At 39.8% G+C, this 13,982-nt stretch overlaps 1 protein-coding gene across 2 annotated transcripts in view; it reads left to right on the forward strand.

Moving 5' to 3' along the window:
* Positions 1-267: 267 nt before the first annotated feature.
* Positions 268-13,982, forward strand: part of sh3pxd2b (SH3 and PX domains 2B) — a 40,652-nt gene continuing 26,937 nt past the window's right edge. For both annotated transcript variants that reach the window (XM_079405795.1, XM_079405794.1), the window contains exons 1-2: positions 268-546; positions 5,126-5,206. In XM_079405795.1, coding sequence (XP_079261921.1) covers positions 475-546; positions 5,126-5,206 — 153 coding nt within the window. In that variant the 5' untranslated portion in view covers positions 268-474. The remainder of the gene's footprint in view (positions 547-5,125; positions 5,207-13,982) is intronic.

The following is a 13,982-nucleotide window of genomic DNA, read 5'->3' on the forward strand; positions in this document are numbered from 1 at the left end:
CCTCTGGTTTGGTCTCGGATGAGCGAAATGACGAATCGTACTATGGCGAAGGGCTAACTCATGAATATTAATGAAGTCTTCTGGCTTTCCCAGTAATCATCAAGTCACGTAGCCTAATTAATATTCATAAAACCATATTTGGAATAATTAATTCGGCAGCTAGCAAACGCCCACTTACCAATGTCCACCTTTGAGCCAATCAGTTAAGGTTATTCGGCGAACGTCGTATTTAATATTCATGAGCCACGCGTTCCCATAGTAAGATGCGCGACCGCGTTGGGCTTTAATTAAATAAGAGTCGGTGAGCTGGGATAGGCTGGGAGTTCTCTCGGTCCAGACTGCAGGAAACCCGACGTGGACTATAAACCCGCAGAAACAAGCGAATGACCAGAAGTCAATGCGGAGAACTTGATCAGATTGTCTGCCGTGGGTCTGAACGCTACATTGTATCAACAAGTCTGAGATTATTGCAACATGCCACGGCGGACTGTACTAGAAGTAACTGTTCAAGACGTGCAAAAGAGAAGAAACCCCAACAAACACTATGTAAGTTGACATCTGTAAAGATCTTTAATGAACTTTTCCTCCTAATGAAAGTGTTTAGTGCTGTATTTTTGAGGTTGTTTCGCTGGTTCGTCTGAACAAAGGCTGGAGATGCGATCAGGAGGATCAAGTTACACATCAACTCGCCAAAAGAGTATTTGTGTTCAACTATGATCGAGTATCAAACACCTGAAGTGTCCGACAGCTGTGGCTTATAAATCATCTATACTGCAGTATCAGGCTCAATCCAGATGTTTTCACATCTGCACCAGTGTAACAAAGACAGTCCATTAGTAGCTCAGCTTAGACACACACACAAGCATATGTGCTTATATTTGTATATATATATATATCATAAGTGAGATTTGTGTTAGTTTTGAGAGTGGTAGAGTGTTTACTAACTGCTGTACAAACTTATCTTGAGTACTTTGCTGAGCTGCTGTGTTTCTCAAGGCCTTTTGTCCTGTTCACCACACCCTTAAAGTTAGAACACCCTTAAACACCCTTCAACACCCGTAACCCCGCTCGGCTGCTCTCTACTGGCCTGGGATCTGTTATTAAATGCTGTTTTGGCCGCTGTAGCTTTAGTTTTTCCAGTCTTCAAAAAGCCAAAGTTTTGTGTATTTTATTTCATCTTTTGCCGATCAGAATAATAACAGTTGTTTGAAACTTTAGAAGGCTTTCTAGATGTGCTTTTTTTGTTTCTAGTTACCTTTATGGCCGTGCTTATGCTTTATAGAAACTGGTTCATTCATATGAGCATTAAACAGGAATGTGAAGAGAATTATCATTTGTGACCCTGGAGCACAAAACCAGTCTTAAGTGTCAGATTTTCAAAATTGAGATGTATATGTCATATGAAAGCTGAATAAATAATATTTCCATTGATGTATGGTTTGTTAGGATAGGACAATATTTGTCTGAGATACAACTATTTGAAAATCTGGAATCTGAGGGAGCAAAAAAATCTAAATATTGAGAAAATCTCCTTTAAAGTTGTTCAAATGAAGTTCTTAGCAATGGTTTTTACTAATCAAAAATTAAGTTTTAATATATTTACAGTAAGACATTTACTAGATATCTTCATGGAACATGATCTTTACTTAATATCTAATGATTTTTGGCATAAAAGAAAAATCTATAATTTTGACCCATACAATGTATTGTTGGCTATTGCTATAAATATACCCCAGCGACTTAAGACTGGTTTTGTGCTGCAGGGTCACATATGAGATGCAGCAATGTACTGAATTTCCAGGCCGATATTGATAGTTGATTTACTGCGGTTACCAGTAATTGTACTTTTTGTGTTTTTTCACTTTTAACTGGAGCAGCTTATTACCACAGAAAATAAAAATAAAAATATAAACCACTCACAAAATAGACATCATTTGAAAGCTTTTAAACTCTGTAAGCCTCTACAGCTCAAGGTTGTCAGTTTGATTTGTGCTCAATATTTAGACCTTTTTATTTTCTGTACTTGCTGATTTTCACTAAACCTGTCGAATATATGCCCCAGTCATATTTCACTCCCAAATCAAAAGATTTATGAAAATAAATAAGTAAACAAGATGGGTTTTATGTGTTATATTTCATTTAATTGATGCTAAAAACATTAAAATATGTCATTAATTAGTTTTCTTTATTACAGTAGTACTCTGTGACTTTTACAGTAATGCGTGTCTAACTGAAATCTTATTGTGAATATTAAAAATAAAAAATACTAAAAGAATAGTTTAGATTTGATATTAAGAACTTTTAGAGGGAAATCTGCTTAATTGGCATTCAAACAACATTTAAGTGCATTTATTTATTTATTTAATTTTAAATGCCATTTATTTATTTATTTATGCAATTTGGTGCAATTTTGGGTTCCTTTTTGATGAACAGTGCTTGATTTGGATGTGTGCAGGGTGTGAATCATGAAAAAACACAAAAAACAGGGATATTTGCATAAGAATGTCAGCACTGAACTTTTAATATACATATTAAGAAATACAATGCAGTTCATATTAAATAAAAAGTAAAATGACAGAAAATAACGGAGTTAACTGAAATACTTTTTTCACTTATTGACTATACATTTATTTATATAACTGACAGGCCCCATGAGGTTTTAAGCATTTTGATCACCTTCTTTCCTGATCAGTTTGTGATATCTTATTCGTAGTGTTGTGCAAGTTTTACTAGGTTGCTTGTAAGGCTGAAAATAAAACCTATAACAAAGGCTAAAATGTAAATGTGTTTCGGCGTCATGAAAGACTGATGGCAGTGACAGTATTGCTCCAACTATAGATGATGTCATCTCATGCTGAGGACGCTCATAGCTAGCAACTGTTGACCTGCAGCTTTATGAACATTAGAGCTAAAATTATAACATACTATTATTCCACTCGGAAGAATCTGTAATGCATGCTTTAGTATGTAGGTTGGAAAATGTACATCAGCATCTACTGTCAGAAATGGGAAATGCATGCCATCTGAGCAGAAGTGAGGCTGGAAAATCCCCCTGAAAATCAGCATGAATGCATCTGACTGTCATTTTAATCCACAGTGAATTACAGTGAATTCGAGTTATGCATTTTGCCAGTATGTGTGTTCCTGGGAATCACACCCATGACCTTGATTTGGTCGTGGCATGTTGAGCTCCAGGAACACAGGCTAGTATGACGTCCACATCATGAGCTTATTTTAGTCTTAATTCTGCTTCTGTATTTTCATACTGCATTTCCAGTCAGTACGCATCAGTCAGTTTCGAATAATAAAGCCACCGATTTACGTCATTCAGAACTAAACAGCACATGAACACAAAAGCTGCCCGTGTGCATTGCTGTCCCTCCTGTGATCCAGGTTTCAGAGAGTCATTGTAAACATCATTAGCAACACTAGTGTTGCTCTGGCAGAATGCATTGCAATAAGGCAAGTCGATTACTATAAACATCACTAATAGCCTGCGGCACACGCTCTATAAAACACTGGATCGAGTCACACTGATCAATACAGGACCCTTGATTTGAGATGTGTGGGAAATCAACATTATATTCTTTGAGAAAATCAAGTATTGCTCAAACAAGCAGGTCATTGCTGAAGACCGGCCCTTTCTCCTTCGAACAAAATACTCCCTTCCCCCTCTACTACAGACGGAGGAGGGAAAAGCAGACTTAACGTCAGAATGGTTTTCATTTTAACTGTTTAAGGACAGATAAACAAGAACTGTCCGCTAGAGCTGTTGAATGTGAAGCTGATCTAAGACAAGCATCACTATTGTCATGTTTGCTCATATTTAGGGAGAAAATCGAATAATCAAAATAAAACCAAAATTGCAATATGTCTTAGTGCAAAAGCTGCAATTTTGATCAAATAAACATAAGTGCAGCGTGTTTCAGAGTGTTTTTACACATGAGCGGCTCGGTTTATAGTAAAACTCTGCATCTGCATCTGCTCTCAGTTTGGGTCTCTTTAACATGAATGCAACGCGCCAGTTATCTTCACATACTTGGAATAAGTTTTTATCAACAATTCAAGCTTTAAGCTACCTGCCGTTTGATGGTTAAATGTTTGAAAATAAAATTATAAATATTCTTTTTCTAAATTGTATGGTGAAATATTACAATAGTAATATTTCTAATTTATTTTTTTATATATATTTTACTACTACTAATAGTAATAAAAATAATACTTTAAAATTTTATTATTTTTAGTCATATTGTTATATTAATATTATGTTAGTTAAAGTATATATAACATATTAATATTGATACATAATGACAATATTTTGGCCAAATTCTGCAGCCCTACAAACAAGCACAGCAAACTGGAATTTTTTTCTTTTTCTTTTCTCTTTCTTTTTTTCTTTTTTTTTTTTTTGGAAAAACTGCTATTTTTACCCCCTCCCTCCCCAAATTGTGCTGCAAAAGTTGAATATTGCATTTGCATTAACCTTAAACTTTTTTTTTTAAGTGCAATTTTTTTATTGGTGGATGAATAAATGTTAGCCTTACATAAATGTATAACCTTAATATCTGCATACAGAATATCACAAAGAGATGAAGGAGGACTCCAGTAAACTAGGCTATTTCAATAAGCTGTTTTTTTGGAGTTATCAGTGTATTGGTGTGCATGTAAACATGCTCAGTGATAATGTTTTCTTCCAGTTGGCTGTTAATCACTGCAACCAAATTCTTGAAACAGTGAGTAATTAGTGATTTTTTTTTTTGGTAAACTCAACCAGCTGTCTAAAAAGAATGTTTGTTCACGAAATGTCCAAATTGTTATTTCTCTCATGAACATATTCAGTGTGTAACAACTTAAATTATAGTCAAAGCTACAATATGGATTCAGATGAGATGTAGAGATGCACAGCTCATTAGAGACACATTTATGGTGCTTCTGCATTCTTTTTGAAGCTTGGAAGCTCCAGTCTTCATTCATTGAAGTTGCATGGAAAAGAGCACAAAGTACTGGTTTGGAATGATGAGGGCCAATAACTGATGTAGTTATCTTAATTAAATGAATAGAGTTGTGTGTAATAATTGTAAATCTGGGTTAACACTCACTTTCTTTCTTTCTGTTTTTACTCTAGGTTTACATTATCAAAGTGGCTTGGTCTGATGGCAGCACTGAGATCATTTTCAGGCGCTACAGTAAATTTTTCGACCTTCAGGTGAGTTTTGTACTAGTTCCAGAATAATACTGTGATGATAAACTAGGGCGGGGCTATGTAGCTAAAAAATGTATCAACAATATAATGTTTCATTTTGTTCGGTATAAACAATTATTGACACTTTTTTTTTTTTAATAACCTTTTTTTAAAACAAAGAGCAATAGAAAAAAATGTAACCACTGTATTTTTAATTTACCCAATTTATTAAGTCAAGTCACCTTTATTTATATAGCGCTTTTAACAATACAGATTGTGTCAAAGCACTTAACAGTATCAGATTGGAGGATAGAGTGTTAGTAATGTATAATAATAAGATTAAACACTCAATTTTCAGTTAAAGTCATTTCATTATTTAATTCAGTGATGTCATTGTCTAGCTCAGTTTAGTTTAAATAGTATTTGTGAAATCAAACTGACGATAATCACTAGAAATCAAGTGTCCCCAACTGAGCAAGCCAGAGGCGACAGCGGCAAGGAACCAAAACTCCCTCTGTGACAGAATAGAGAAAAAAACCTTGGGAGAAACCAGGCTCAGTCGGGGGGCCAGTTCTCCTCTGGCCAGGAGATTATTGTTTATTTGTTTAATTATTGATTTAATTAAAATTTTAAATGTATAAATGTATTATATTTCTATTTTTATATTGTTTCAATTTCTAACAATAATAGTATTATGTAGTTAGGTATTTTATTTTATTTTTTTGTTATTTTGTTTTATTTTTAGTTGTATTGTATTTTTAGTCGAGGTCTTCACTGGGGATATGTCCCCGGAGACGATCAGGGTCGCAGACATCATCTCCAGGCACCGATCCACCATCTGATCCGGACACGGACTGAGAAACAGAATAAGAAAAAAGCAGACAAATATTAGCATAGATGCCATTCTCAGTACGATGTAACGAGTACATTGTGTGTTATGAGGAGTGTTCCCGGTTCCAGCTGATCTAATTAATGCAGCCTAACAATCCTTTAATGGATTTGAATAATAGAAGCGTATTAGTGTGTTATGTGTAAGCCAGGTTAAAGAAATGTGTCTTTAATCTAGATTTAAACTGACAGAGAGTGTCTGCCTGTGTTGTTTAAGACAAACAACAAATATATATATTTTTGTTTTAACAGTCAAACACAAAATAAAATTTAAACAAATTTCTCCTTTCTTATGCTTTATATGCCAATTAAATAAGTCTTAAGGAAACATTGGGCTTGTTTACCGAAGCCACAGGAGGACGCAATAAGCAAAATATTGCAGCGCATTAAATTGTAAATGCAATGAATTAACGCTCTTTGAAAACGCGCATTACGTCTAAATTAACATTTAAATCAAATATAATTTAGTAAATTGCATAAACAATTATGAACAAAACAGCATAATGTATTTATGCATTGCTTAATACAAAGAGCTGAAGTGCCGATCAGAATCAGAATGAGCTTTATTGGCCAAGTATGTTTACACATACGAGGAATTTGTTATAGTGACAGAAGCTCCACAGTGCAACAGAAAGACAGCAACAGGACAGGATGTTAAAAGAACAATGTACAAATATACAAATAGGCAATGTACAAAACAGCAAAAACACAATATATAATGTAGACATTTATGTGTGTACAGGTCTGATATGAGCAAATTTGAAATGAAAAAAATTAATTAAAAATCAAGTTTATTGTCATTCCGCTACATGTGGGGACATACAGTGGAACGAAATGTCGTGCCTTGCAGGATCACGGTGCTACATAAATACAGACATACAACAATGAAGTAAAAAACACTATAAACCTATACACTACTAACCTACTGACAGATTTAACTAAGTATACTATATATAAGTATTTACCCTATACAAACTAAAAGAATAAAGGATAAAAAATACAAGCTATACGAATGCTTCACAAATACTGTACATGTGCAAAGAAAGATATTTTGAGTCAAGCAGCTGGTTGGGGAACAGTGCAGGATGATTTGTAGTGCATGAGCATGTAAATATGCATATATTGCGGAGTCTTTTGTGGGATTGTGTACACGCAACAGTGTGTGTAAAGTGTCTAGTGCACATAGAGGAGAGTGTCTTACTACAGGTGGTTTGTACAGGCCCACTCACCTGTGTGTAACACACTTTGAATTGCACAAAAAAAAGTTCCATACAGTTTTTTTCTTTGGTGTGGTAAGGTTGGGGGGTGGTCCATGTTTCAGGAGGTAGGGGTTTGCATGGGGTTTCAGAGGGGGGCGGGGTGATTTGAGTTCAGGGCTCTTACAGCCTGGGGGAAAAACCTGTTGAGCAGTCTGGCGAAGCGGGCTCTGATTCTCCGGTACCGTCTTCCTGATGGTAGGAGCTGGAAGAGACTGTGGGAGGGATGGGTGGAGTCCTTCACGATGCTGTTGGTTTTGCTGGTGATCTTTGCAGCTGTGTTCACTGTCCGCTGGAGGGTCTTGCGGTCAGCAGCACTGCAGTTCCCGTACCAGACAGTGATGCAGCTGGTCAGCACACTCTCAATGGTGCCTCTGTAGAATGTGGTGAGGATGGGTGGAGGGAGACTTGCTCTTTTCAGCCGGCGGAGAAAGTGTAGGCGCTGTTGTGCCTTTTTGGAGAGTGACATGGTGTTGGTGGTCCAGGTGAGATCCTCTGTGATGTGCACCCCCAGGAATTTAGTGCTGCTGACTCTTTCCACAGTCGAGCTGTCGATGGTCAGTGGGGGGTGGTCAACGGAGTTTCTTCTGAAGTTTATCAAAACCTCCTTTGTCTTCTCCACATTGAGGGACAGATTGTTGGTGCCACACCATTCAGCCAGCTGTGCCACTTCCTCTCTGTAGTGCATTTCATCGTTGTTGCTGATGAGACCTACCACTGTTGTGTCATCAGCAAACTTGATGATGTGGTTGGAGCTGAACTTGGCAGTGCAGTTGTGGGTCAGCAGTGTGAAGAGCAGCGGGCTGAGCACACAGCCTTGTGGGGCCCCTGTGCTCAGTGTGGTAGTGCTCGAGGTGTTGTGGCCGGCACGGACTGACTCAGGTCTTCCGGTTAGAAAGTCCAGGATCCAATTACACAGGGAATTGTTAAGGCCCAGCAGGTTTAGTTTATTTATGAGCTGTTGTGGGATTATTGTGTTGAATGCCGAGCTGAAGTCAATGAACAGCATTCTAACATAGGAGTCTTTATTTTCTAGGTGGGTAAGAGCCAGGTGGAGGGTGGAGGAAATTGCATCGTCCGTAGAGCGGTTTGGACGGTATGCAAACTGGAGCGGGTCGAGTGTGTTGGGGAGGCTGGTTTTGATGTTGTGCATGACTAGCCTCTCAAAGCACTTCATCATGATTGGAGTCAGTGCTATGGGACGCTAGTCATTGAGACAGGACACAGGTGATTTCTTTGGTACCGGTATGATTGTTGTGGATTTGAGACGTGGGGACGACTGCCTGGCTCAGCGAGGTGTTGAAGATATCTGTTAGGACATCTGTCAGCTGTGCAGCACAGTCTCTCAGAACATGGCCAGGTTTGTTGTCAGGACCCGCAGCCTTGCGTGGGTTAATCCTAGATAGGGTCTTCCTTACGTCGGCTGGAGACAGACAGAGCGCCCGGTCGTTGGGAGGTGTGGGCAGTTTTTGTGCAGGTGTGTCATTCTGCATTTCAAACCGTGAATAAAAGTGGTTGAGTGCATCATGGAGGGATGTGTCCTCATCACAAGCCTGTGGTGGGGGCTTGTAGTCAGTGATGGTCTGAATGGCTTGCCACAGGCTCCGTGTGTCTCTGCTGTCTGTGAAGTGATTGTTGATTTTTTTTTTTGAGCATATGACCGTTTTGCATTTTTGATGCCACAGGACAGACTGGCTTGCTGTTTTGAGGGCTGCTTTATCTCCTGATCTGAATGCTTCATCTCTGGTCTTTAGCAGCCCACGAACCTCTGCTGTCATCCATGGCTTCTGGTTTGCACGTGTGGTGATGTCTTGGTGACTGTCACATCATCAGTGCACTTTTTGATGTAAGCAGTCACAGTTTCAGTGTACTCCTGCAGGTCTGTGTGGTTGTTGTAGGTGGCTGCCTCTTTAAACATGTTCCAGTCTGTGTCCTGGAAGCAGTCCTGCAGTGCTGAGGTGGCATTGTCTGGCCATACTGTGATCTGCTTTTGAACCGGTTTGGTGAGTTTGAGTCTATATGCTGGGATTAGCATAACAGTGATGTGGTCTGAGTACCCGAGGTGGGGGCAGGGTACAGCCTTGTAAGAGTTTTTCTCTGTTGTGTAAACAAAGTCCAGTGTGTTGTTTCCCCTTGTTGCAAAGTTCACATGTTGGTAGAACTTTGGCAAAACTGTCTTTAAGTTTGCGTGGTTGAAGTCACCGGCTATGATGAAAAAGCCGTCTGGGTTTTTTGTTTGTTGTTCACTGATGGCACTGTACAGTTCACAAAGCGTGTCCTTAGTGTTTACACACGGAGGGATGTAGACCGCAACAATAACAATGACCATGAACTCCCGCGGCAGATAGAACGGTCGACACTTCACAAACATAACCTCCACCACCGATGAACAGTGTTTTGATAATACCGCAGCATTGTTACACCAGTCTTTGTTGATATACACACACAAGCCACCTCCGCGGGTCTTACCAGACAGTGATGAATCTCTATCCGCTCGGAAGTTGGTTAGCCCGTGCAGCTGAATGGCAGAGTTCGGGATGTTGTCGTTTAGCCATGTTTCAGTGAAAACAAACACACAACAATCCCTTGCCTCATGCTGTGTACACCGACTGAGTTGAATTAAGTCCAGTTTGTTTTCCAGAGAGTGAACGTTTGAGAGCATGAGTGTTGGAAGCGTCAGTCTTGTGGGGTTAGCTCTTAGCCTAGCTCGTATACCTCCGCGCTTACCGCGCTTCCATCCTCTCTCACACGGCTTGCGACGCTGCCTTGTGCGGGTAGTGTCAGTAGGCGAGGCTGCGGTCTCGAGGTCCGGCTTCAGCAGTAAACAAAAAGCCTCGTAGCTTCTCAGTAACCGCTGGCGAGAGTTGATGTTCGTATGCGTTGCTGATATCCTAAAGACTTTGGCGATCATAGATGAGTTCTGGGGTGATTTCCTTATGAGTTAGTGGTAAACTGACACTATTTGGAGACGAACAGATGACATTAAAAGACATAAAAGCACCATCTTTGGGACCCGGAGCAGCCGCTGCGTCTGATCGCGCCGCCATCTTAGTTCCTTAAAGTGTGGTGAATAAATAATGTATAATAGAGTTGTGTGTTCAGCGTTTATTGTCAAGTGTTCATGAGATGGATTGCCTGAGGGAAGAAACTGTTCCTGTGTCTGGTCGTTCTGGTGCTCAGAGCTCTGTAGCGTCGACCAGATGGTAACAGTTCAAAGAGGGAGTGTGCTGGATGTGAGAGGTCCAGAGTGATTTTACCAGCCCTTTTGCTCACTCTGGATAAGTACAGTTCTTGGAGACTGGGGATGGTTGTATCAATGATTCGCTCAGCAGTCCGGACTACCCTCCGTAGTCTTCTGAGGTCAGATTTGGTAGCTGAGCTGAACCAGACAGTTATTGAAGTGCAGAGGATGGATTCAATGATGGCAGAGTAGAACTGTTTCAGCAAGTCCTGTGGCAGGTTGAACTTCCTCAGCTGGCGAAGGAAATACAACCTCTGCTGGGCCTTTTTCACAATGGACTCAATGTGATTGTCCCACTTCAGGTCCTGAGAAATTGTGGTACCCAGGTATCTGAATGACTCCACTGTAGTCACAGTGCTGTTCATGATGGTGAGTGAGGAGAGAGCAGGGGGGTTTCTCCTGAAGTCCACGATCATCTCCACAGGTTTGGGTGTGTTAAGCTCCAGGTTGTTAAGACTGCACCATACAGCCAGCTCCTTAATCTCCTGTCTGTAAGCAGACTCGTCACCATCCTGAATGAGGCCGATCAGTGTGGTGTCGTCTGCAAAGTTCAGGAGCTTGACAGAGGGGTCCTCAGATGTGCAGTCATTCGTGTAGAGGGAGAAGAGCAGTGGGGAGAGAATGCAGCCCTGAGGAGCTCCAGTGCTGATGGTGCGGGTGCTGGATGAGAATTTACCAAGCTTTATTAACTGCTGCCTGTCTGTCAGGAAGCTGTTGATCCACTGACAGACAGAGGTGGGGACGGAGAGCTGTGTCAGTTTATTCTGAAGTGTGTCCGTGATGATGGTGTTAAAAGCAGAGCTGAAGTCCACAAACAGGATCCTCACATAAGTCCCTGGTCTGTCCAGATGCTGCAGTCGATCAGCTGATGACCGGTCTAACGCTCAGCTTTTGTTTGCATGAAGATTGGATGGATATGGATCTTATTCATGTCGGTTTCCATGGAGATCACGGATGTGCACAGATTGATGCCTCCCCAGGGTTCAGTACCTGACCTCCTGCTCATTAGCATTCCAAGAAGACACTGGTGTATGGAGGCCAACAAGGCAGTAAAAACACTTTTTTACTCCGTAAAAATAAATTTCAAAAATTATTTCAAATCTTTTGCAATTAAGATAAGATGAAGATATCGCTGACCCTAAACTGCAAAATCCTACTTTAATAACTTTCTAAAGTGTCAAAAAGAGTGAAAAGGCAAGTCCGAAAATGCTTATAACAGCTGGATCTGGAAACACAGAGGTTGCAGCCGTGCCCTCACTCACAACTCTCTCTCAAGCCTCGTTCACTCCACCAGCGTCTCGATCGCAGGGATCATGTTCAGACCACAGACACTAAACATTCTTGTAAAATCTCTCAAAATCTGTATCTTTGTCTGATACTGGCTCAAACATATAAGGTTGGATGCCTAATCTCTCCATTGTTCACGCTGGACAGTAGAGATCTGTTTGCTGTGTGAGCTACTGAAATGAGCCGCACTGTAAACAGGCAATCAGAGCAAAGCTCGTTATCATTCATGACGCTTCCAAATAAGATCATAACAGACCATTTCATTCTAGGGACAAATCCTAGGGTTGTAAATGCACATGTAAAACCATTTCTGGAGAATTTGTGCCCTTACCTAAGCCACATACCTTCTATGTAGATATCAGAGAACAATTTCAAATATTGTATCAATGCATTTTATGGCACAGTCTCCTCATCACTGGCAGGCGCAGCACTCATTTCAGCATGTGTTCGTGTGTGCTGTCTGTGTCACTCATAGCACGTGCCTATATCAAACTTTTTTTCTATTGTTATCGATGAAGGTGTACCGTCGATAAATATCGATACTGTTTTATCGTCCAGGCCTATGATAAACATGCAAATACAAATATCAGCGTCCTTTAGGCTAAAAGGAGAACTGAACCAGCGTGGCTGTTCTTTGCCAATGAAACCCTGAAGAAGTAACGCCAACCGAGTTTGATGTCATGTGTAGAACTGAAAGCTTAGCAGTTGGAGAGATCAGCATGGATTTGTGGTAAGAATTAGATGGGCTGTTTCAGTGCTGTAACAGGAAAAGTCCTCATACTGATGGCTCAAACATACTTAAGATATGTGACCAGACCAGTGCACATGATAGAACACTGGATCTCAACAGGTTTGGCCATTTGACCCACATTTTTAAGCCACAATCCAACATTTAATTAATTTTTTTTTAGAACTTTGACCTAATTCCTAAATTTGTATTTGAATTATTAATACTGATAAGGTCAGTATAATCAGTATACTGATTACAGACCTACAGTATACTGATAGGGGTAGGGCTGTAGGGCTATTAAATAGCAGTCACACACTAGTTTTTGTGAATACAATGTAGTTAGTAAGTTGTTATGAGCCACCACTTTTTATTGTTTTATTTATTGGTACTTATTGGTAATTTCACAACTTGCTATACTAATTTCGCCTTCGCCGGGAGTTCGATTGGCAGGAGATCTGACCAATCATAATGCAAAATCTGCCATTTTTGTCTGACAAACCAATCAGACAGGAGAGTAGATTAATGTCAGTGGACTTGAACTTGAAAATGTGTATTGACGTCTTTCCGCAGTTCAAACTAGATACCTTCTGATGTTCATTCATGTTTATTTATTCATGTTTAAGAGGAAGAGATGATCGGTTCATGTGCCACTTGAACTGACGCACTACAGAAAGAGACGCACAATACTATTTATTGTATGAATTTCTGCTCAGTTTCTTTGCACTTTTTTAATAAAATGATTAAACTTTTTTTTAATAAAACGACTGACGGGACAGGAAAGTTAGTTTTACTGAGGTGAGAGAGGCTTTTTATGTCATAAGCTACAAAGATAACATTATAATAATGACACTGACAAATAGCCTGACTCCTAACATCTCATCTGATACTGAATTGGAAGACATTGAACATGTGTTTCAAACTGCATTTGACAGAAGTCTCATCTGATGGGAGGCTTTTATTTTGAAAAGCCTCACGTCAGAAGAACAACACAGAATTGCATTTGTTGTTGTTGTTTCTTTGACTGCACGCTCCGCCACCCACTCATAACAGTCTTGTGATCCACTTTTGGCTCACGAGCCAGCAGTTGAGAAACACTGGTGATGAAGCAATGCCTTGGATTGGCAATATTTACTTGTCGGGGCTGCGTTTCCCAAAAGCATCTTAAGCCTAAATTGTTCGTAGCTCTATTGGTTTCAATGGGTCTACGAAGTACTTAAGCTTATGATGCTTTTAGGAAACGTAGCCCTGCTCTGTTTGCTTTGTCATTTGAAGTATAACATTTAAAAAAGACAATAATATTGATTAAAAATAAATCTGCACTGTACAATATGGTTGTAAGCTCCAGATTGCTTAGTCTGATGCTTCTTGACAAACACTGTTTGGACGCTTTATCATCAT

This window comes from Barbus barbus (genome assembly GCF_936440315.1).
Source record: "Barbus barbus genome assembly, chromosome: 43".
Lineage (NCBI taxonomy): Eukaryota > Metazoa > Chordata > Actinopteri > Cypriniformes > Cyprinidae > Barbus > Barbus barbus.